Raw genomic sequence first — 23,997 nt, 5'->3', positions numbered from 1 at the left:
ACTAAGCCCCATAACTTATAGACACTAAAGATAGCTCACTCTTAATTAATGCAAAACAAACAACATAAAGCAATACTGTTTGAAACACGCTAACATTCAGTATATGTAGGAGCTAGCTTTAGGCTAGCCCCATACTAACATGGACATTCAATATATTTGTATCTCTTGGGCTACAACATCTTTACGCTCACAATATCTTTAAAATGTATAAACCCACAATAATAAACTATGCTCACAACAAATTGGTATAAAAAATTTCGCTATTTTAACAATTTTTTTTTCATATTTCTTTAACTAGAGTGCCTGAAAATTGGCATCAAACGATGATATTGAGATAATTGAAACATGGGCTAGGCTTGAGGCTATTATATTGGTGCTTCTCTTATAGATTACTGTCCATTTGGGCTTTTCTACTATAGATACTTCAGGATTGGTTGGTGAAATGACAGTGTGCATTTTGGCTTTTATTGTAGATACATAAAGCATTTCTTGTTCTATGCAAATCCAGCATGTAACTACAAAACATTTCATTGTCATTGATGTATTATCTAAGTGACAACCCTCACCTTAAAAAGTTGGTATCCTTTGTATTGTATCTGAGAAAGAAAGAGAATCAATGGAGGTTGGGATTGTTGTTAAAAATAATTTTTTTTGGGGCTGTTATAAGAAACTCGTTTGTCCAATGACTCCGATTGATGTTACTAATACTTTTCTAGAAACAACATGCTGTTTTTCCAATTATTCACACATCTCTTAGAACTCTTCAATTGAATGACAAAAAAATAATTTCATATCCTATTACATCACAAATTAAAAAATAACTTCAAACTTACTATATAGTTTTTTTTTGGAGTTAAATACATCATTAAATATATTTTTTTTTAGAAAAAAAAATAATGAAGAATATTCAATAGGAGCAACAAAATGATACATGGGCCAGGCTTGTAGATTCTTTGTGGATCATGGAATCAAATTTGCTGGAGAAGTTCTTGACCTTCGGCTCAGTTGGTAGAATTGGTATTAGTTTGGGCTTTGATTATATATACTTTGACGAGTCTTTGTTTAAGAATGTTGCTTTGTTGCTTGATTTTAGTAAGCCCAGAGTTTGGATTTTGGATCAAGTTAATCCCCTCAGAGGTCCAGAAAAAGCAAACCATTTTTTTTTTGGCTAGTGTTATTGATCATAGGAACACGTACTCTATCTCTATGGCTACCCTCCAAAAGTTAATAGGTAATCAATCTAAAAAAAATAATTTACATACTACAAAAAAAAAAAAACACTGAAATTGCATATGGACATTTATGTGAGTTTGAAAACATTTTATGTCATTTTCCTTGCAGTGAAAACTATAAATATTTAATGTAAGTCTAGTGGTGGTGGCAGTGCTGGTGGTGGTGATGGCAGTGGCAATAATGAAGGTGGTGTATGGTGGTGGTGCGGCAGTGGCAATAAAGACAATAGTGATGACAATGGTGGTGATGGTGGTGGAGCAATAGTGATGGTGTTAGTGGTATAAAGGAATGAAGGGAGTGAGAGCATATGGGAATGATGAAAAACACTTTATACTTTTGGTCTGTTTGTGATCTACTTATTTTGCTAAAATTGAAAATTTTTTACTGAAAGTATTGTAGATAAATGTAAAAGTTAGCTGAAATAGTATAGTGAGACTCATAAATAGTATCAAAAACTGTAGTAGAACTCATGAATAGTAACAAAAATAAGTTGAATAGTAAAATAAGTTAGTAAAAATAATTTTTGCCATACGCAACCTAAAAGTGGAAAACACATATTTTGACTTCTTTTGTTGTTGATCGCAGAAAACATTTTTCATTAAATTTTGTTTTTTGTTGTGTCAAATACAAAAGTAATAGGATTCAATACTCCACACATTAAAAATTACTAGTAATTTCTAAACAAAATCTGATCAAACATTTGGTATTTATCAATGTACCAAAGCTATTTGATCATCATTTCTACAGGACCATCACTATTAGCTTGGTATGAAAAATGGAAGCTACAAGAGTACAAGTTCATATTTATTACAATTACGGCACACATAGTACTCACTTTAAATTTCATCACTGATTAGAGTACAACAATTGCGGCCCTTTAGTGACGTTTTCCTTTTGAAGGAAATCCCTGAACCATAAAGCAGTGTTTTTCATATATCTAGTTAACCCATTTTCGTAATCTACATAATTGATGCCAAGCCGATATGTATAACCAAATTCCCATTCAAAGTCATCAAGAAATGACCAGACATAGTACCCTTTAACGTTGATTCCAGCCCTGCAAAGAAGCCTTACATGTTAATATCTTTGACATTGGAACTAAAAGATGCTAGAACATTCACATCCCATTTTTGTAAACTAGCCTAATACAACCAGTTAAGATATTCACCATAACTTATGTTTTAATTTTTTATTGAGAGAGAGAGAGAGAGAGAGAGAGAGAGAGAGAGAGAAGAAGAAGAAGAAGAAGAAGAAGAAGAACATTGCTCTCTCCAAACTTGTTGAGCACTATATCATTTTACCAAAAAAAAAAAAGGGGAGTCACACATGTGGGACAATAAAAAATGTTTTGAAGAGCAGGTTGCTAATAGATAGCTATATGTTTATCCACATCTCGAAGGAAATATGCATAAAAATTGTACATTTCTTATGTGAAAATATAATTTATCCCTTGATGCCAATTTACATTTTCAATCTTCCTTGAGGTATTATTATTGTTAAATATTGTCAAGATCTTACCAATGGGCGAAGTAAATATTGGATGAATGTAGCATCATATTCACAACGTGTGTATGGGACCCACATGTTATGAGTGTGGTACGACATTAATATTACACTCAAAACATTAGATATCATCTCCTTACACAATACATTTGCCTTCACAGCAAGTGTTACTGCATGAAGAATATTCATGTATTTGTTCAATATTATATGTATGCATGAATCAATACTCACTTGATAACTTTTATGAGACTTGATAGATGGACTCGGTGGTATTTTAACCTCAAGCTATCATTGAGAGCATCTTGAATTGGCAACGAGTTATTATTCACATCACTAAATCCTGAAAAGAACAAATGCATAAGATTACATCCTATACATGATTAAAATTGTAAGTACACTACTTGTAAAGAGAATACAAGATTGTCTTACCGTTTTCTGTAATTATTATAGGTGGATTGTTAAAATTTTTCTTTACATATAGCAGAAGTTCTTGAATTCCTTTTGGATAGATGTAAAGCCAGCCAGAAGGAGTCTACAAAAGTAATCATTTATGACTTTATTTGATCAATAAAATGAGTATAATCACATTCTTTATATTAGAACATGCCAATGTGAAGGTGTGCTGAGAGAGAGAGAGAGAGAGATTACCGGTTCACCAATAGGAATTCCATCTTTGTCCGCTGCATGTGACAACAAATTATGTGAATATATAAGTACGTTAAAATCTTATAATTTTAGGTTAAATTACATATTTGGTCTTCAACATTTGACTTTTGTTACAAAGTTGTATTTATACTTTAAAACGAATTACTACAATTTCTATACTTTCAAAATTAATTCAAAAGGTCAGTATCTTCATTTGATCAGTAGAAAATGTAACGTGATGAAATAAATTCAAGTCACCTTATAGGCTCTATGCCATCAAAGTGACATTAGTTTCATGAATTCCATTTAGTACGTCAAGATTTTCCATTTATCAGATGATGGTAAAGACAACAAGGAGAATTTGTAAACAAACGTCAAAATTTGGGGACCAAATATAGAATTAGCTAAATTTTTACGCTTAGAAGGTTGTAATTTTTTAAACCTACTAGTCAAATCTACATGGCTATCTGTTGAGTAACTTAGATTGACGCTACTAGAGGACGCGGAATCATTTGCATATCTTGCAGTGTAGTAATTTACTCCAAGGAAATCCAGAGACTCTTTTACCATTTTGGATTGTGCTTCAGTGAAGTTGGGTAGTCGATTACCCACCAAAGCTCGCATGGACTCAGGGTAGTCACCATATGTAATTGGATTAACAAACCTATAGAAAATTAATAATAGTAATATAAATGATGTTGAATTTGATGCAAATCAATATATATATAAAAGCAGAGACCTCATATGGGAGAGTATGAGGTTCTGCCATGTGGCGCACTCTATGAAAGGAATTGAAATATCTTAACTCACATCAGAGATAAGAACAAATTAATTATTGACTTTTAGTTTTATTTGGTTCAATGTTTTAAGACTTTTCTAATTAAAAAAAGATATTCTTTGTATTATTTCATCTCTCACACATACACACAAAACACTTTGCATTTTAATTCATTCTTTTCACCTTTTGCACTTCTAGCCCTTTACATATACCTACCTATTGCCATTCATGCTATCTCATGGCAAATACACATAGACAAAAAATGATGTCATTCACCTTCAATCTTTCGACGACATCTACGTAACTCTAACATTGTTGTTTTATCTACTCCTACCCCGTTTGAGTTGGCTACAACCAAGGAAGGAGGGTTTGCGTTTTATATTGAGTGACAATGGCAATTATGATTTTGATGTCAACGTCGGATGTTATAAATTTGTGGGTTTTGTAAATGATATGATTCACCATGGGTGTTTGAGATGTGTATTTTGTTTTAGAATTAAGGAGAGAGAAAGACACATTCTATAAGAAATTTTATTCTATAATTTTTCTCCAAAGATTTTTTTTTTCATTATTTCAATTGAATAATTATAATGAATATGTGTATGCAATTTATAATTGTTAATTTTTTTGATGAACTCATTACTAATAAAATTTTATAACAACTATGCTATAATACATATAGTATACAACATTCTCCAAAATCACATTCTATAAAATATTACAATATTTCCGTGCATTGCACGGGTAACTTTCTAGTTAAAATAATAGTGATAATCAAGAAGATCATAGGAAATTAAAGACACAAGTGCATTAGAGTTGGTCGACCATCAAGAAATTGGTGCCTGCATAATTACTTTTGGAGGGGGTGGGGGGTTATTTTTATCAATTGAGAACACTTTCTATGTTTTACGGTTTTAGGTTTATGCGTTAATAATCGTTGTAACTTCTATTGTAGCCATCATAATTAAATTGCAGCAACTATGTGGACATATTCAAGAGCACTAGGTAATTACTGTAGGTAATTACTTTCATGGCAACAAGTGTTTCTTCAATGGAAAGAGCACTAGCAGAAAATTGTAGTCATTGTACTTACCATCCAAATGCAAAATCAAGAGCTCTAGAGGCAGCGTTGCTGCTAGATTGGTACTTGGGCACCATCCAATAGGTTGATACTGTAATACCAATCTCCCCCATTTGAGAAGCCTATAAAATTAAAATTCCCTCTATCATATCCATCCTAGGTAACAATAAATATGTAAAACATTTTTATAATCCCATAGACTTTTCGCGTGCATATGTGTGTACACTGTATATCTATGCATAACTAAACTATCATAGATAAATAAGTTAGTGACAAAGTTAGTGACACAATAAATTTTACAATTATTGAGGTGGCATGATATGATGATATGCAATAAAAATGACAACAACTGATAAACCTGTGTAAAAATTATGCACCAATCACAACTTGCCATCTCAACAAGTTGTGAACTTTTTCCCCCTGTTTTAGCATTGTCCATTATAGATTGGGAAGGCTATCTAAGAAGATTTTGAATATCATTATTTAAACACAAACCTGATAGTTCTCCCTATACAATTTTACAGCAGTTGCATGAGAAAGAATGATGTGATGAGCTACCACATAAGGCTCTGTTCCTGAGTTCCCAAAGGTGCAATTTCCTACATAGCTAGAGCATCGACCAGGTGCCGTGTTACCGGTTGCATACCCTTCACTGCTAAACGTATTTGGCTCATTAAAAGTTGTCCAATTCTTCACTCTATCACCAAATTCTTTGAAGCAGAAGTCCGCATAGTGGTAAAAGTCATTCCTAATTCATTGGAGGATAAGGATCATTTTTTTAATTGAATAAGGATCAATTGTACCTTTGATTAATGTTGTTGATTGTATGTAACTTACACAATGTTGGTGCTCAAGAATCCATTGTATTCATCTTCAAGTGCTTGTGGAGTATCCCAATGGAATAAAGTAACCAAGGGTTGTATACCTGCTCATTATTGTGAAAAAATTATGATGGGAACTTGCCAAAGGATATTGTGTTTGGGATGAAAGGGTAATGAAGGTTTACCATTATATAGGAGCTTATTAATGAGTTCATTGTAGAATTTGACACCTTGTTGGTTCACTCCTCCGCTAAGTTTTCCCTCTATGGACCAAATAAACTTCATTTATATCATAAATATCATTGGCAGTGACAATACAAATAGCAAGAATTCTTATCCTTTTTTTGTGTTTTTGTGTGTGTGTGTGTTTTTTTTTGGTTTACATTGAATGAGATAGTCACACTAATCACTGCCATATTAGGTACAATGGTATGGGAATTATGAAGGATGAACTTACTAGGAAGTACTCTGGACCAAGAGATGGAGAATCTAAAGGAGTCTAAGCCAATTTCTTTCATCAGAGCTATATCCTCCTGAATTAAAACTAAGTTTTCTTATCAAATTAACCCTCCCCTCCCCCCAAAAAAGATTAAAGATATTCCTTTTTTGCACTGTGTAAGATGCTCCAGATAAAGTGAAGTAAATCATACCTTGAATCGATGATAAAAATCTTGAGCTACATTCCCTGAACTATGGTCCAAAATTTTTTCTGCCATGACCATAAGATTTCTCAGAAATCATCATAAGATAGATATGCAGAAAATTTGACATTTATTACATCAAACCTTAGTATTATAATAAAGTATTAAAAAGTCTCCCCCCCTTAAAGGAGTTAAAAAATATTTAAAAATGAAATGTATTAACCGTTGGACTATGTATGCTTAATATCAGTGAACAATTGTGGATTCAAGCAAATATATGAAATCCTGGAATTTAGAAATTGATAAGAAATAACTTTTTTTTTTCGATTTATATTTTTAATTATTGGCTGCTAGACCACACATGGCCATCCTTCCGTTATATCTTACATATATTTATGAAATCAAGTATGGAATGTTTTACTCACTTAAATTGAGTATCTGTTTCTCTGTTTCTCTTTTTATAATTTACAATATTGTATTTTGTATATCTGATTGAGTCTTTCAATTTCAAAATAGTTTGAAAGAAGTGCTTCAAATAATGGTAGTGTATAGTAATTCAAATAATATCTATGATTTGTAGTTTCAATCAATTGGGGATTTTCATTCTTCTAAGAGCATTTACATCAAAGATGTGAAAAATGTTAAATCCTAATTTTAGCTCTCATCCCCTTAAAATATCATCCACATCTAGCATGCTATTCTTAAAATTTTTGACATCTTTGCTACAGTGGAGTGTCATCTTTGACACATTACTGTAGCAAGGTGCTAGAGTTTTTTTTTATTATTATTTCTTCTTTTTCTCTCTCTCACTCTCTCTTGTGCTGTGCGCCTGTGCCTCTCTCGACTGCTTTCTCTCTCTCACTTGATTACAATAAATAATATTTTAATGAAGTGGTAAAAAAATAAAACCTGTAATATTAGGTGTATCATAAAGTGAAGTGTTGAAATAAATAAAATAGTGTTTTGAGATGTTAAATACTATAGTTCTTGTCATGTTTGATAAGAATACGCTAAGGGTTGTTTAAAGCTAGCATATCTTGTAAACAAATAATTGGCATAATCTTTTTGACTTATGGTTAAAGGTTCAACGTCGCATTATTCTAAGGATTCAATAATTGATGTACATTGACTTATGGGTTCACGTGCACATATACTCTTAGGTGGATTTGGTTGTTTCTTACTCATTAGTCATTAAGCCATAATAGGCCTAATTTAGAAAAAAGACAATGTAAACGTTAAAGACATGTATTCAGGATCTAAAAGAGGCAATTGTACTACCATATTGTTCCAAACTTTTTTATGGATAAGGTTCGAAATTTAGTTGTATAGGAATTTCTAATTTTTCTACGTATACATAATTAGAATTTAGAAACAGGTTGGAGTAAGTCTTTCTTTTTTTTCTATCGGCATGGAAAATAATCAAAACATTACCAAATATTTCACACTCTCTCCTCCTTTTTGTTTTTTTGTTTTTGTTTTTGTTGTTGTTGTTGTAGGAGGATGGCCGAAGTAGGTTCTATATAAGAGAGAACAAAAAAAAATCCGGTGAAAAATAAATCTGTCTACAGCACCGCTCTTCTAAATATACACCGGATATAAAATTATATCTCATTTGTGTCTCTTTCCCAAGTCCCTCTTTCATTTCTCTTTTCTCATATCCCATATCTCTGTCTCTAAAATAACTCAAAACTATCTCTATTTTTTGTTTGGTTCCATAACTCAGCAACATTTTTTACTCAACTCAAAATTTTGACAAATTGGTGGAGCCCCTTAAAACTCATAACTCAAATTTTGGAAACATTCTAAATGCTGAACTTAGTTTTCATGACTCTAACTCAAAAATTTGAGTTTTGAGTTATAGAAACACTACTAAAAAAGCTAAACCGAACAACTTACATTTCTGTGAGGCCCACGCTTTTTGAGTTTTGAGTGATGAAAATTGAGTTATATAACTCAAAACTCATTAAACCAAACAGACTTAAAAACCACTCATGCACTCTCCCACGGTCAACTCACCTCACACCATTGTTAACTTGCATTGGGCTCTCTCTCCCTCTATGTTTTTTTTTTTCAAAATTTTATGTCAAGATTGACATATAGTATCATCTATTTTATATGGGGTAGACTCCCCAAGTGTGAGATCCAGTCTCATGTGAGAGAAATGTTGTATGTAACCGTTACGTATATAAGATACTGTATTTTCTCTCTCTGTATCTCCCACTTTCAGAGAGAGATAGAATAGAAATGTTAACTTGCATTCAATATTCCTGTTCCTTTAAATTTTGACAGAATTTTGTTTCTACATCTCAACAAGTAGCACAATATTACCTATACTAGAAAATACATTTCAACTTTTGCCTGCTAAAATCATGTGGGCAATGAAAACTTGCAAAGAATTAATGTACCAGAGAAAACATTGATGCAGAGAGAGAGAGACCTGGATGTATAGTAGTGAAAGTATCCCATATGCTAGACCCTTTCCCATCTTGGTATGCTGCCCCTTCATCCTATAAAGGGAAAAAAAAAAAAAAAATCAAACAGCGAAACATACTTTTTTGCAAGAGTAACACTATACCATTGCCATCTTGCTATGCCCTTTCATCCTATATATATATATATATATAGACACACACACAATGTAGGACATATATGTATAAATGATAGAGCTAGCACAATACTATTGCTGCATACATACCTGGTAAGCGCTTGACCCTGCTCCAAACACAAAACCAGCCGGAAAATCACTCCGGTTGAGACCTTCAACGCAAGCAAAAAAATAGGCTAAGGCCACAAGGTAAAAGAACAAATGATGATGATAAGTTTCCATGTATGACTTTTGGTTGCGCTGCACTCTTTTCCACTCCCTATATATACTGTAGGGTAGTCAAATGGATTAGGTGCTGGACCAAATACTGTCAGGTAGTCAAATCTCACATAGCCAACTGTGATTTTGATTTTTGTTTTTTAGTCCATATGTAAATTTAAAAAACAAAAATATTAAATCAATTATCATTCTTGTTTCATAGTTTTAAAAACTGGATCGGATCGGGCTGACCGGTTCAATTGGAAATTGGACACTAGCTCGATTTAATAAAAATCCCAAAACCAGTAAATATTGGTAAAAAACTGATCAAAATCAGCCAAAATTGATCAAAAACCAAATTGAATCAAGAACCGAAAGCAAAGACATTTTTGCTCTGGTCCGATTTTTAAAATCATATCTTGTTCTTTATTGAAGTAATGTTTTGGTCGTCGGGATCACATGGCTGAATAAACTATGACCAAATTTGCCCACCATTTAGCAGGTAGAATTTTTGTTCTTGTTATTATTATTTTACATTTAACAATGTCCACACTCTTTTATATTATATGTAAAGTGTGCGTATTATTTAAAAAATGTCAACGTTTGGTGTGAAAGTATGTACATTGTGTAACATAATGTATATTAGAATTTGAAATAGTAATTTCCCATTATTTATTCCTGGTCTACCGTATCCACTTTGGAATTTCATTTCAAAGTTCGAATTGCTATCTTATCAATCACTTTGGAATTTCTTGCTTACTTATTAACGTCTTTGAATTTAGAGCTTGAAATAAACAAATATTCACCAACAGCGCCTAGCTGCAAAATGAAACAACACACACACACACACAAGAAAAAAAAAAAACCAGCACCTTACAAAATTGCAAGCGATTGTTGAATAGTTGAAGTCGTAGAATATTAGGTAGCAAGAATGTTAGGTGCATAAAAGTTTCCCCATAGCATCTTTTAACTTTTCCCCTTATGGTTCAATACCACATGGAAAGCCCAGGGAAAAATGATGAGAATTGTGTTTCCCACTTTTTTTTGGGTTCACTGGGGAAACTTTTGTAAGTGAGCTTGGAGTGTATGATATGTAGAAAACAAAATGTATGGGGAAGACGTTTGAACTTGCTAAATATAAACTTCACTTTCAATCTAAAATCCACATATAATGCTAGCCTAATCACAATTAATACTCATTGTCATAAACCCAAAAATTTATTAATTCACAAGCCAAATTGAACTAAGCAAACCAGATTGCTCTATATGATGCAAAATATAATCATCCTAACCTCCCATAAATGTTTTTGCCCCACTATGAGTGTAATTTTGTATATATCGGAAACATAATATACTTTTTCCTAAAGACAATAGCATATTGCTTTGAAATTATTTTTTTTCTTTAAGGTCCTTTGATAATGCCTATGATGGTGTGTTTTGTTTGGTCAAAACTAAAATTTGAAAGGGCGAAAGTTTGGTACCTTAACAAATCGCTGGAAACTGTTTGTCTAATCTATTAGCATCGTATTGGGACAAAAATTAGTCCACATAAATGGGCTAAAATCCTTATGTTAAGTTAATATATAAAATTAAGTTTAGCTCATAAAAAATTATTAAGAGGTTGTCAAGGGTTTTGTAGCTGAATTAACACATCTTTATGTACAAAGCAAGGAAGTCAATACCGTATCGGAGGCTGTACCGGTTTGGCCACCGGTACGATATATTTCGGATACCGGTCAATACCGGTGTACCGTTTCGAGTTTACCGCTATTTTATATATACACACACACACACCAAAATCTCTAGAACCATGTTTATAAGCATATAATATTTCACTTATATTATAGTAAATATAAAAGTTTATCATCAAATATTACCTCAATTCAGAAAAAACTATTCATAGTTTTAGACTTTAGTATAAATTAAAAGGAAAAAAAAACACAATATAAAAAATAGAAAGCTTAGTTGTTTATTGCATACTAAGAAAACAAATAATACTAATAAGTTAATGTAAATAAGTTACCATTATGCCTTTACAAAATTCAAAAATTACAAAACTAAAAAAAAAAAAAAAAACTTTTTTCTGTACCGGCCGGTATTGCCCGAAATTGGCCGGTACGCGGCCGGTACGGCCGGTATTTTTTCCGGTACAAAATAAAAGTGTACCGGTACCGGTGCACTGGCCGGTACGGTATGTACCGGTCGGTACGGCCGGTACCGGTACGGTATTGGTAACCTTGGTACAAAGTGCTTAAGGGTCTAGGAGGAAAAAGGGTCTGAGACTAGCTTTAAGCACTACATTAACCACCAAAATTTAAAATTCTTATATTTTGTTTGGTATGGATTTTTGATAATATAACTTTCCAATTTTAAATGTTTTCAATCACTCTCATTTAATCTTTTCTCTTTATGGATAAAAATATAATTTTAGAAGATAATAAACCAAAAAAAACAAAAAACAAAAACAAAAATCCAACTATTTGCATATCTCTTAGAACTCTTCAATTGAATAATAAAAAGATAACTTCGTATCCTATTATATCACAAATAAAACAATATCTTCAAACTTAATTACTATGTATTACTTAAAATGATACATAGGCCAGGCTTGCAAATTCTTTGTAGATCATCAGCTCTCACATTTGCTATAAAACTTCAAATGGAAATCCCTTTTGCTTTAATTTATTTGCCTCTTGAGTCTTGAATCTTGACATTCGGCTCACTTGTCAGACTTGGCATTAATTTGGGCTTTGACTTTTGGTTAACCATATCATACTCATACAAGATCATCATTAATATAATGGTTTGAAAAATATTCATATTTCTTACAATTACTACAGTAGATACAATAAATCACTTACTTTAAATTTCATTACTTATCAGAGTACAATAAAGATGACACTCTTGTGGTGAGATTCTCCCTTTGAAGGAAATTTTTGAACCATAAAGCAGTATGTTTCATATATCTTGTCAACCCATTTTTGTAATCTATGTAATTGATGCCAAACCGATATGTATAACCCGATTCCCATTCGAAGTCATCAAGAAATGACCAAACATAGTATCCCTTAACGTTGATTCTAGCCCTGCGACCAAAGCCTCAATTACTGCTTAATATCTTTGACATTGGAACTTATAACTACTTAAAGCTATGCCATTTATCCATATCGTTAAGGCAATGTGCAGAAAATTTTTCACAATTTTAATGCAAAACATGTTTTTGGTCTCTTGTTGTTAATTTACATTTTCAATCTTGCCTGTGGCCTTATTATTATGGTTATCCATTGTTACCTATCAGGGATAAAACCTCGTAAAAGATGTGGGAGTCTCACTCACAAGTGTGTGTGCATAACAATTACTATGTGATGCAAAACAAAAGCGTAAAAGTGCTAGTTCTTGTTGGAGACCCTTAACATTCACAACAGAAAAAAAAAAAGAAAAAAAGAAAAAGAATCCACGAAAAATAAAGAATCCTCAATTTTATTGAAAATCTATTGTTCTTTTTTCTTTTACAGATTGCCAGTCTATTCAAAGGCTCTAAAAAACTTATTTCCCAAGTAAAGATAATACTAAACAGATTCTAATGGATAGAGTATCAAAATAGGACTCTATTTGAGTAGGAAAGTTTTAAAAGCATTTAGAATCAAGGAAATAAGGTCTTATCTTCTAAAATTACTAAAACTTGTTTAACACCCCGTGCATATATACAAACACAATTAAAAAGACACACACACACACACCCTCACCATATATATAAGTTTCTGCCTAATAAATAACAATTGTTTATAGTATTATGTAAAAAGTTGATAAATTTAAAATATTTTTAGCAAGACAAGAAAATGGCATTTGAAAACATAATCTCTCAAACTCCCTTTTCTTCTAATTTAAAAATATAATTAGATATACAATTGAGTTTCTTATGGTTTATTTATATTGAACTCCTTGTATTTTGATGGAACACATAACACAAAATTATACTCCAACTGAAATTTAATTTGAATTCTAATTGAAAATTCTCTCAGATTGGTTTTATATATAAATAAATTAATAAATGATAAATATAGACACCTATATTCTTTCCTAATCCTACGTACATCACTACACAATGAATTTTATCAATATCATTCATATATATATATATATATATAAATCGATACTCACCTGGTAGTTTTTAAGAGACTTGATAGATGGAGTTGGTGGTATTTTAACCTTAAACTATCATTGAGAGCATCTTGAATTGTCCACGAGTTATTATTTACATCACTAAATCCTGAAAAGAATAGATGCACAAATACATGATTAAATATTCATAGTACAATATTTGTAGAGGGAATACAAGATTGCCTTACCGTTTTCCGTAATTATAATAGGTGGATTATTGAAATTTTTCTCTACGTATAGAATAAGTTCTTGAATTCCCCTTGGATAAATGTAAAGCCAGCTAGAAGGGGTCTACAAAATTAACCATTTATGGCATTCTATACTTAGTAAATCGAGTATGATCACATTCTTTAATTAAATTTCAACATAACAATATGAAGGTGCTGTGCTAAGAGAGAGAGAGCTTACCGGTTCACCAATAGGAATGCCATCTTTCTCAGCTGCATATGGCACAAATTGTGTGACTGTGTAAGTGAAAATCTCATAATTTTTAAGCTAAATAGTTACATTCAATTTCTTGGGTGATATACTCTAGGTTCTCCAATTAAATTTTACCGTGTGGTTATACTATTGTTGGGAAAGATAATCAACACTTTTTGCACTTCATTGATCATTGCAATCATGTTATTGAATTTAATCCAAAAACCAAAGCTACAATACCTACGGAAAAATATGAAGTTGGTATTGTATTTTTATCGTAATTTTTAGAATCATAAGGTTGTGGCTTTTGAACTTACTGGTTAGATTTACATGGCTATCTGTTGTGTAACTTAGGTTTACACTACCAGAAGATGTGGAGTCATCTGCATATCTTGCGGTGTAATAATTTACTCCAAGAAAATCTAGAGACCCCTTTACCATCTTGGATTGTATTACAGTGAAGTTGGGTAGTCGAGTTCCCACCAAAGCACGCATGGACTTAGGGTAGTCACCATAGGTAATAGGATGAGCAAACCTAGACAAGTAATAATTGTAATACTAATGATGATGAATTTCATAAAAATAATCACTATCAATAATAATTGGGAAACACTCAACATATTCAAGAGCATTATTGATCATTGTCATGAAAGATCCAATCATTAATATGGTACTAGATTGTTAGCGTAACTTATCACATATATTGATTCTCCAAAAAAACTTATCACATATTTATGTAAAGGTTGATATTTTAATTATTCAAACATCAACTGGACTTATATCAAGATGAGACGTGTGGAATATGATCTAATTTACTGGTTTTGTCAAGGATTTGGGGTAGTAGATCTCTGAAAAATTATTGTATGTACAATTATTGGGGATATTTCTAATATTTGGGAAGACCTGTCTTAGGTTTATTATTGTAATTTTCCACATACATGTAGCCAAGTAACAAGATAGCTCAACTGGTAAAGTTTCTAACGATTGAATAAGAGAGTTGGGGTTCAATCCCCGCTTACATAAAAAACCAATTGATGTTTTGGTCTGATGATAATAAAACCATAAAAACTCTATCAATAAGTCTGGGTGAATCATGCAAAATTTGGTATTCATGTGTGCATGGGTCTTTGTTGTTGTTTTCTTTTTCTTTTTCTATTCTTTGCATGTCATAAATCCTAGCTTAGGTTTCCTATTTCCTCACATTTCTAGGAGAAAATTCTAGTCATAGTACTTACCATCCAAATGCAAAATCAAGAGCTCTAGAGGCAGCCTTGCTACTAGCAATTGTTTGGTACTTAGGTACCATCCAAAACGTTGATACTGTAATTCCAATTTCTCCCATTTGAGAAGCCTAAAAAAAAAAAAAAAACTCTCTATCAAAAGTATCCTAACACTATTTATGTAATTTTTTTATTCCACAAAAATTGTGTATGTATATATGCATCCATGTATAATTATATTATTATAGGCCAAATAGTCTAATTATACAAAAAAGATTAAAATTATCAAGCTAACATGATATAACTAGTGTACAATAAAAGTGATATCAATTGAAGACTTATGTAAAAGTAATATTGTACTAATCACAATTTAATATCTAAAAAATATTGTGAAAAAGGTTGTGATTTTTATTTTTTATGTTATTTCTAGCATTGCTCATTATAGATAGTGAAAGCCATCTAAAATGATTTTTGAATATTATTGTTTAGGCACAAACCTGATACTTTTCCTTGTACAATTTTACAGCAGTTGCATGAGAAAGAAGGATGTGATGAGCTACCATGTAGGGCTCTATCCCTGAGTTCCCAAAGGTGCAGTTTCCTACATAGTTAGAACATCGACCTGGTGCTATGTTACCTGTTGCATACCCTTCACTACTGAATGTATTTGGCTCATTAAATGTGGTCCAGAGCTTCACTCTATCACCAAATTCCTTAAAGCAGAAGTCCGCATAGTCATGATAGTCATTGCTGATTTTTTGGAGAATAACATGACTAATTTGTTAAAAGCACATCCAATAGAAATTTGTTGAATTATGTAACATTGATAAAAATTACACCAAGTATATCTCTATTTGTCTGTCTCACATCCTTGGCTATTGCTTAATCAAATGTTGATGGTATGTCAAACTTACACAATGTTGATGCTCAAAAATCCATCATACTCATCTTCTAGTACTTGTGGAGTGTCCCAATGGAATAATGTTACACAGGGTTGTATACCTGCTCATTATTCTGAAATTAGGAAGGGAACGTACCAAAAAAAAAAAAAGGTTGGGATGAAGGGCAAATGAAGTTTACCTTTATATAGGAGCTCATTAATGAGTTCATTATAGAATTTGACTCCTTGTTTGTTCACTCCCCCGCTAAGTTTTCCCTCTATAAGACAAAAATGAACTTCATTTATTTATATCATAAATATCATTGGTAAGGTCCTTTTAGATATACATTATTGTCAATTTTTTAAAGACATTCTTCACTCTCCCTGTGTGTATGTGTTTTAAAAATACTTAGTAATTTAAAAAAAAAAAAAATATATGTATATATATGTGTGTGTGTGTGTGTGAGTGACAATATAAATAGCAAGAATTCTTATCCTTAGTTTTTTTTTTTTTTGGGGGGGGGGGGGGGGGTTTAAATAGTCAATTTATATGTGATTCACTAAGTGCTACCATATTAGGTAAAATGGCAAGGGAATTATCATGGATGAACTTACTAGGAAGTACTCTAGACCATGAGATGGAGAATCTAAAGGAGTCTAGGCCAATTTCTTTCATTAGAGCTATATCCTCCTGAAACAAAGCTAAGTTTTCTTATCAAATTAACCCCACAGAAAAAGGTAAATGAATAGAGTATATTTCTCTTTTGCACCATGTAAGATGCTCAAGGAAAAGTGAAGTAAATCATACCTTGATATGATGGTAAAAATCTTCAGCTACATTCCCTGTGCTGTGGTCCAAAATTTTTTCTATCGTGATAACATAAAATTTCTCAGAAACTATCATAACTGTAAGAAGGATATGCAGTAAAATTGAAATTAATTACATCAAACCTTAGTACTATAGTGAAGTTTAAAAAGTAAAAACCCTTTTTCCACTCAAAAGGTGTTAAATAAAATGTATTAAGATTGTTTGCTGGTTATATCTGTACTATATCTCAAAATGACTAATATTCTCATAATTCAAGATCTAAATAGTTGTTTATAAACTTAGATTAACCTAGTATATCTCTAATCTGAGACTCAATTCACCGTATCAAATGGATGAAGTAAAAACAAACCTCTCTCTCATTAATAGAAACAAAATATAATTACAAGTTAAAGCTAGCGTATTTTGCAGGAGGTTAATTTTTTGATCCATAATGTAGCTAAATGAATTCTTTTGAGTTATTTTGAGGGTACTATCCCTATCTCTTCTTTATTAGATTTTTGCCTTGGGATGCAGGAGGAAGATTGGAGTGCATAATCCCTTTTGTAATCTGTATGCTGTTTCTTTTTTCTATGCACTTACTTTTTTTTCTTTTTTTTTGTTGAGAAAAAAATTTATACTTTAAGGGCATGTTTAGTAAATTGTAATATGCGTTGTAATGTAATAGTTATCCCTATGGTTTAGTTATTTTTTAGTTTGGTTATGATTTTATTACAAGGAATAGTCATTCTTTATGAATAGTTATTCTTCAAAATGAGAAATTATTATTCATCTTTAAAAGTTTTTATTAGCTAATCCTTAATAAGTACAATAATTTTAAAACTTAATATATTTACAAATAAACAAACTTTCCATATACATCTAACAACTATAAAAATAAAAAATCATAAAAAATAACACATATTCCTCTTAAATTTAAAAATAACAATTTTTAAGAAGATATAATCGTATGAGTAAGATATTTCTTAAAATAACTGTTAAGTTTCATTCTAATGTTATAACTCACAACTAAACTAATGAATATGTTTAGTTATTATATTACAACACATTTTATTACTAGTAATAGATATTACAATTTCTGTCATAATCCCTTTTCAGTGTACCAAACGTACCCTAAGTGTCTGTTTGACATAATTAATTTTGCCAACTTATTTTACTATTTAGCTTATTTTTGTTATTATTCATGGGTCTCACTACACTTTTTTGTATTATTCATGGGTCCCACTGTACTATTTTAGCTAACTTTTACCTTTATCTACAATATTTTTAGCAAAAAATTTTCAGTTTCAGCAAAATAAGCGGATCCCGAACAGACCCTTAGTGTCCGTTTGGAAAAGATTATTTTTGCCAACTTATTTTACTATTTAGTTTATTTTTGCGACTATTCATAAGTTTCACGACACTTTTTGGTACTATTCATGAGTCTCATTATACCATTTCAGTTAATTTTTACCTTTACCTGCAGTACTTTCAGCACATTTTTTTTAAATTTTAGCAAAATAAGCGGATCTTAAATAGACCCTTAGCATTATACATATGACACAAATAAAAGCCAGAGTATTTTGTATACAAATAATTCACATAATTCCATTGACTTATAGTTATAGGCTCAACCTTTTAGGGTCAAATCAAATTAAAAAAAAAAAACCTTTTAGGGTTTGCATTATCCTAAGGATTCAATAGTTTAAGTCTCTGTTTGACATGAATTATTTTTGCCAAGAATTATTTTTGTCAACTTATTTTATTATTTAATTTATTTTTGTTATTATTTGTAAGTCTTCTGCACTTTTTGGTATTATTCATGAATCCTACTATACTATTTTAGTTAATTTTTACTTTTATTTACTATATTTTCATCAAATTTTTTTTAATATTAATAAAATAAATATATTCTAAACGGACCCCATTGACTTCTAAATTGACGTGCACATGTAATATTCCTAGGAGGATTTGATTGTTTCGTAATCATCGGTCACCAATAGTCCTTTTTTCGTACTCATCAGTCACCACGAGTCCTAAAATTTAGAATAAAGACAAAATGTAAATGTTAGAGATATGAGAGCTCAGGAGGAGCCTATTGTACTATAGTTTTCCAAACCTTGTTATATAGGATTTTTTTTTCTTTACTAAGCATGTTTACAACAATCACATCAGTTTATTTATAATCTTTTAAAATAGAAAAAAAAAAAACCAAATTTACACATTCTAACCCAAAAAAATCCACGTTAATTTTTGTAAAAATGTGTGAATATATACCATGGCCGCGTAAATGAATAGAGGAGCCTATTGTACTATAGTTTTCCAAACCTTGTTATATAGGATTTTTTTTTTCTTTACTAAGCATGTTTACAACAATCACATCAGCTTATTTATAATCTTCTAAAATAGAAAAAAAAAAAAAAAAACCTAATTTACACATTCTAATCCAAAAAAATCCACGTTAATTTTTGTAAAAATGTGTGAATATATACCATGGCCATGTAAATGAACAATAACCGTGCATATATGCACAGTTACTGTTCACCATGTAAATAAATTTTTTATTTTATTTTATTTTTTCTCTCTTCTCTACCTCTGACTCATCTCAACCTTTGACTCACTTCACTGTGTAAAGAAATGAGTATAATATTTTATTTGAATATTTTACATTGTTCACCATGTAAAGAAATGAATATTTTATTTGAATAAATGTGTAAATAGACAAATTGATGTGGGTGTTTTGTAAAAATTAGTGTGTAAAATAAAAAAAAATAAGTTTTAAATGTGCAAAATAGAAAAAGTTTTCTACATGTGGGTACCTTGGAGTAAGTCTTACTATAAATATTAATATACTTTTTTAAATTTGACTAGTTGATGATGTACAATAAAATAGTATTTACTGTTGGATACGTTTTAAAATTTAAAAAGAAATATAATTTTTGGGTAGGTGACATGTGGTGCCACCTGCATTGCTATTGACCAAATTGGTGGATACGGTAAGTGAGAATTAAGTCCACCTACCCCAAAAAATTCCTTCTCATTCTTCATAATTTTCAACTTCTTTTCGAAACAGTTTTAAGTTTTTACCCTTCCTTAATCTCTTCTATCTTTCCAAAACTCTTGCTCTTTATTGGCAAAATATTCCTCCAAAAAGTATCAGTAGACTTTGTTAACACCTTCCAAAACAAAGGTCAGTGTCATGGGAAGTTCTCAAATATTATGACGGGTTTGTTAACACCTTCCGAAAAAGAAATCTTTAAACTGTGCACCTATATAAACAAAGGTAAGGTTTCATTCAAATTCTGAAAAAAAAAAAAGCGCTATCTGATAGACTGATACTCTAATTTTTTGTGTGTGTGTGTGTGTTCTCTTCAATCTATTTATATTGGGCATCCAATGATGAATTTGAAACTCTATTTGTAAGTGCATATTAGCAGAGTTGTCATTGTATCCTAGAGAGTGATCACCTGAGACATGTGCACTAAGAGGCTTTCTTAGTGGAGGCGAAATCGCTTCTTAAGGACGACAATGGATTTAGTTTGCTTCTACGTTGTTGATTTCGTTTAATTGATTTGAGCAAATTCTTATTTTACGGTATTGCTATGTTATTGAAATTGATTTATAACTTTGTTAATTAATTTGAGCAATCTTTCAAACTATTTTTCCAACATTTATTTGTCTTCATACAACAACTGAATTGTTATTACCATCGTTAACTTGCATTGGTCTCTCTCTCACACACACACACACACACACACACACGCACGCACACAGAGTAAGAAAAATGAACTCAATGTCAACTTGCATGCAGTGTTCCAAGTCCTATAACATTTGAAAACACAATCCGCTAAAATCATGTGGAGAATGAAACTGCAAAGAATTACTGTACCAATAAAAACATTGATGCAGAGAGTGAGAAAGAAAGAGAGTCTGAGACCTGGGTGTGTCGCAGTGAAAGTATCCCATATGCTAGTCCCTTTGCCATCCTGGTATGCAGCTCCTTCATACTGTAAAGGAAAAAGATTTAAAACACCAAACATACTTAATGCAAAAGCACCATACATATATGTTAGAGCTGATAATTAATCACCAATTGCTGCATACATGATACATACCTGGTAAGCACTTGACCCTGCACCAAACACGAAACCATCCGGAAAATCACTTCGGCTGAGACCTTCAATGCTAGCAAAAAAATAAGACACAGCCACAAGGTAGAAGAATAGTTGATGAATTTCCATGTTTGACTTCTGGTTGCAGTGTACTGTTTAGCTCCAACTCTCTAGCTATATACTGTTGGGGGACCATCAAAGTCATTAGGTGATGCACCATATTAATTATTGGAAGTTTTAAACACTTGCATACGTACCCAAATTAAAATCTTTGACAAATGTGTTCTTAGTCTCTTTCCGAATCCATATGCAAATTTAAATTAAAAAATATAAATCGTAAACCGATTTTTACTCTTGTTCTATATTAAAGTATTTTTTTGGGTCATCCTGATCATATGGCTTAATAAATTAAGGCCTAAATTTGGCCCCATGATATAGAATTATTGTTACTGATTGACCGATTGGGAAGCCATTAGATTCACCAACAGCAGCTGCAAAATGAACAAAGGAAACACCAGCAAATTACGAAACAAAAGCTCTGCTAATTCTAAGACGGCGAGTTATTGTTGAGCAGTTGAAGTAGTAGCACATTTGGTAGCAAGAATGTTAGGTGCATAATTTTGCACCAAAGTACATAGTTTGGGTATATTTTAGAGCCCTACATAACGAGCTGAACCAGATAAACTTCAGGTCTATGGAATTGATAATCCCTAAAGCCCAATCCCCAAGAGTAGATGAAATGGGTTATGTCAAGTAATACCTCCCAAACTACAAGACCCCAAACCAAGGCCTAGTCAATGCCACCCTTTAAATGGTACTAGCCGATATTCCGTGACATGCCCGGTGCATTTTCAAAAAATCTATAAGAAATTATCTTATAATCCATTGGATTCATCAATAGTATACTATTATTGTTAGTCATGACTAATCTACATAGTTTGCTAGTAAAATTAAATTCAAACTAAACCCTAGTCCCTACCCATTTTTCAATTCCAAAACTAGGTATCCTTAATTTGTCATTTAGTGCTTTGTCATGAATTGTAAGAAGGGAAATGAGACAAATACAATTTACAATGTTTAAGAAATCATATACCTCAACATTAAAGAAAATAATTACCACCATCTATGTCAATGTTTAATAAAAAAAGTACTCTCCATAACTCTTTCAAATCTTCATCATATGTACATAAAACATTTTATAAATTGCACAGCAATCAAATACTTTGGGTTTTATTCTATCGTACTTCTCATCCTTTATATACACCTGCTCATAGCCTTTCATGCTAACTCATCTCAAACACACATAAAATTATCCAAAAAATAAGGATATTCTTTAATTTCAACCTATCAACTACGCCTACCCAACTCCATGGTTCATCTTCTTCCTTCAGTTGTTGCCTTCTTTGAATGCTAATTGGGTTTTTTAATAACATATTGGTAAGCAATCTCACTAGCAAAAAAGAGATTATAGATTAAGTAACCTCCTATTACATAATTTGCTGCCTAAATCTAATTCTATATGTAGCTCTTTCTCTTTGGCTTTAATTTTATAATTATTGATGAAAGTAGTACCATATTTTGTTTATATGCTTTCTATTTACCCCATGTATATGGATGAATATACTTAAAGATATATAATAAAATGTATAATATAACATCTATATATATATATAATTTAAATACTATTGATAATTATTTTTATATTTTGTTAGCTCTTTGAAAATTTTTGTAAGAATATTATTATGTATAAAATGTAAATTATCCATTTTTTTTTAATTATTGTGAAGAACTTTTTTTTTAACGATTCATTTATTCTAGACTCTTTGGTTTTTGTACTTAATAACTTACTTAGATGAATATTTATGATGTGGTCCCACATTTGATTCTAAAATTTTTAAGAATAAATATTTTAGGACACATGGCACAAAATTGGAACTTTAATTTAGAATTCTAATTTAATTTTCTTTCAGTTTCACCTATATATATATATATATATATATATATATATATATATATATATATATATATATATATATATATATATATATAGATGAACTAAAGAAAACGAAGAGTTATTATCTTTTAATTGGTGTTTAGTCCTTTCTTAAAAAAAAAAAAAAATTGTGCGTCTAGTCTTGAAACAATGCACCAAAGGAAGCAAATGGGCATTATCTTTTAATTAATGTCTATTTAGTACAAAAGAGTCATTATCTTTTAATACAAGAGAATTCTCAAGAAGAGCGCCATATGGCAGAACCTTATGCTCTCTCATATGAAGTTTCTGTTTATATAAATTGATTATTGATTGATTGATTTATTAGGATGGGACAAGTAATGGATAATTATAGAAAATTCAAGAAGTGTCATAAATACGTACTTATTACTCTCATATAATAGTAGATCTCACTAATTAAATTTATGATGGAATTTACTAATCTTGTGATAGGAGAGTATCCATTTATGATACTCTAAAAATATTCTATAATTTTAGAGAAATGATATGTCTATAATATTTTCACAACATTTTTACAACAAATCCTAAGTGGCAAGTTGTTACTGGTTGTTATTATTGGGGTAAAAAAGTAATCTTCATGTTAGGTTCAAATTTGAACCAATAACAATTAAACAACTGTGATTTGCTGTAAAAATGTTGTAAAAACGTTGTAGACGCAATATCTCTCATAATTTTAAAATATATACAAATTCCATAAACCTTTTTTTCCCCGGAATAAAACTACTATTTGGGTCTAAGCCCAAATAATCATCTTTCTACTTTTCCTTAAATGGACCAAGCCCCCATAGAAAGCCCAAGGGAAAAAGAATGATAATTTTAGTTTGGAGGCTAATAGAGGGTGTTTTTCCTACTTATTTTTGGGTTCATGGATGCTATGCAT

The 23,997-nt window shown here is 31.2% G+C and overlaps 2 protein-coding genes across 2 annotated transcripts; both read right to left on the bottom strand.

The window, feature by feature from the left end:
• Positions 1-1,886: 1,886 nt before the first annotated feature.
• LOC142615822 (beta-glucosidase 17-like) lies at positions 1,887-9,640 on the bottom strand. Its single transcript, XM_075788672.1, has 13 exons — positions 9,398-9,640; positions 9,140-9,209; positions 6,712-6,770; positions 6,519-6,594; positions 6,247-6,324; positions 6,078-6,165; positions 5,736-5,988; positions 5,253-5,362; positions 3,828-4,045; positions 3,385-3,416; positions 3,166-3,268; positions 2,968-3,076; positions 1,887-2,290 (listed from the first exon to the last, which is right to left on the bottom strand). Exons 1-13 carry the CDS (start codon positions 9,527-9,529, stop codon positions 2,080-2,082), a joined length of 1,539 nt encoding a protein of 512 aa, XP_075644787.1. The 5' UTR covers positions 9,530-9,640; the 3' UTR covers positions 1,887-2,079.
• A 2,370-nt stretch (positions 9,641-12,010) lies between these two features.
• Positions 12,011-21,238, bottom strand: LOC142615821 (beta-glucosidase 17-like). The gene is made up of 13 exons (XM_075788670.1): positions 21,107-21,238; positions 20,929-20,998; positions 16,995-17,053; positions 16,802-16,877; positions 16,387-16,464; positions 16,221-16,308; positions 15,804-16,056; positions 15,322-15,437; positions 14,404-14,621; positions 14,075-14,106; positions 13,855-13,957; positions 13,667-13,775; positions 12,011-12,591 (listed from the first exon to the last, which is right to left on the bottom strand). The coding sequence occupies exons 1-13, from the start codon at positions 21,230-21,232 to the stop codon at positions 12,378-12,380; spliced, it is 1,542 nt and encodes a 513-aa protein (XP_075644785.1). The 5' UTR covers positions 21,233-21,238; the 3' UTR covers positions 12,011-12,377.
• Positions 21,239-23,997: the final 2,759 nt, after the last annotated feature.

Source organism: Castanea sativa, chromosome 11 (genome assembly GCF_040712315.1).
Source record: "Castanea sativa cultivar Marrone di Chiusa Pesio chromosome 11, ASM4071231v1".
Lineage (NCBI taxonomy): Eukaryota > Viridiplantae > Streptophyta > Magnoliopsida > Fagales > Fagaceae > Castanea > Castanea sativa.
This window is presented reverse-complemented; position numbering and strand designations above follow the sequence as displayed.

Bases quoted from the DNA above. Each gene is read 5' to 3' on its own strand.
- LOC142615822 (XM_075788672.1), bottom strand. From the start codon at position 9,529: ATGGAAACTTATCATCATCATTTGTTCTTTTACCTTGTGGCCTTAGCC. The intron at 6,595-6,711 runs GTATGATTTACT...GTTTTAATTCAG, and splicing joins ATTTTTATCATCGATTCAAG to GAGGATATAGCTCTGATGAA. The intron at 3,417-3,827 runs GTAGGTTTAAAA...TGTCACATGCAG, and splicing joins TAGCCATGTAGATTTGACTA to CGGACAAAGATGGAATTCCT.
- LOC142615821 (XM_075788670.1), bottom strand. From the start codon at position 21,232: ATGGAAATTCATCAACTATTCTTCTACCTTGTGGCTGTGTCTTATTTT. The intron at 20,999-21,106 runs GTATGTATCATG...TTTCCTTTACAG, and splicing joins CAGGGTCAAGTGCTTACCAG to TATGAAGGAGCTGCATACCA. The intron at 16,057-16,220 runs GTAAGTTTGACA...CCAAAAAATCAG, and splicing joins TTTTTGAGCATCAACATTGT to CAATGACTATCATGACTATG.